A 1,248-nucleotide genomic window follows, 5' to 3' on the forward strand; every position below is an offset into this window, starting at 1 on the left:
AGCCTCTCCACATCTCGGCCAGGTAGCAGTCGGCCTCACCGGGCTCCTTGCAGAGCTCAACCACGTCTCGGCAAAGCGTCTCCGGCGTGATGGGAACCTCGCTGAAGTGCTGGTCATTGTTGCTGAGGTACACGGTGAGGAACATCTGCAAACACAGAGCAGATACACCATGAAACATCCAGGTCGGGTCATATCGGGCGTCCAGGGTTCCTATAGTTTTCTATTCACTCGACACGTTTCCAACTTCCAAAACCTGGTTAATAACAATCTAAAGTAAAATCAGAAGCAGCTGAGGAAGTTCATTTGTTATCACCTGGTTTACAGTATAAAAAACAGTTGGGATCAATATCAAGCCTTCAGGATTTGTTCTGGCCCTTTAAGAGATTGTGCTGATGAGGTAAAACAGTTCATCGTGTGATGGACTCAACCCACAATCGAGTTAAAAACAAAAACCTGCTTCCTTCACCTTCGTGGCAGCTTCCTGTGCTATTTAAGACCATAACAGATATATTTGTGGACATAACTCCCATGATGCATTGGGCCATCTGTTACTCCAGCAGGGTATCTGCTGTCAGGCCCGGAGCCAGACTGCCTCCCACAGCCTCCGCCAACCTGCACGGAGGCAGCGCTCGGCGTTTTCCCGGCCTGCATTTCTCCTGTGAAGGAAGTAACGAGCGACGATTTGCTCAAAGGCCTCGTCGGAGGCCGCCGAGGATCCGAACCTTCAACCTGAAAATCCTGAGCTGTTCTCTCTGTTTCCGCTCTGCTGGTTCCTCTGACCTTTCTGTTGAGGCTCAGCGTCGTTTACATGCAGATTTATCGGCTGCCGGAGAAATGAAAACACACAGCAGGTTCTTCTGACGCAGGGGAAAGAGAGGCGGCCGCGATCCTCCGTAAAATCTTGTTGCTTCTTTGTGGAGAAAACAGATAAAATTCCTCAGTGACATGATCATAAACCGACCTAAATGACCTGGTTTCTAAAGATGTGACAGAGCTGGTATTTGTGTTTTCAGCCTCTTCTGTTGTTAGTGCTTCTTCTCTTCTTTCCTCATTCTGCCTCCGGTTCAGATTCAGATTCAGACTTTATTTATCCAAAGAAAGGCAAATCCCCTGCAGCTCACCCAACAGATCAACATACGTGGGTCAATACCAGGAACAACCAGCAGCAATAAGTCAAATAGATAAAAATAACACATTATGTTACAGTTTCTATAGTGAATAAATAATATAAATAAATAAATGACTGAA

General features: G+C 46.6%; 1 protein-coding gene across 1 annotated transcript in view; it reads right to left on the reverse strand.

The window, feature by feature from the left end:
* The window catches only part of LOC111651194 (apoptosis-stimulating of p53 protein 2-like), a 13,686-nt gene extending 13,541 nt beyond the window's left edge, over window positions 1–145 (reverse strand). The window contains exon 1 of the mRNA XM_023401150.1: window positions 4–145. Coding sequence (XP_023256918.1) covers window positions 4–145 — 142 coding nt within the window. The remainder of the gene's footprint in view (window positions 1–3) is intronic.
* Window positions 146–1,248: the final 1,103 nt, after the last annotated feature.

Source organism: Seriola lalandi, unplaced genomic scaffold (assembly GCF_002814215.2).
Source record: "Seriola lalandi dorsalis isolate HSWRI2012SDOR001 ecotype SW California unplaced genomic scaffold, Sedor1 jcf7180002053512, whole genome shotgun sequence".
Lineage (NCBI taxonomy): Eukaryota > Metazoa > Chordata > Actinopteri > Carangiformes > Carangidae > Seriola > Seriola lalandi.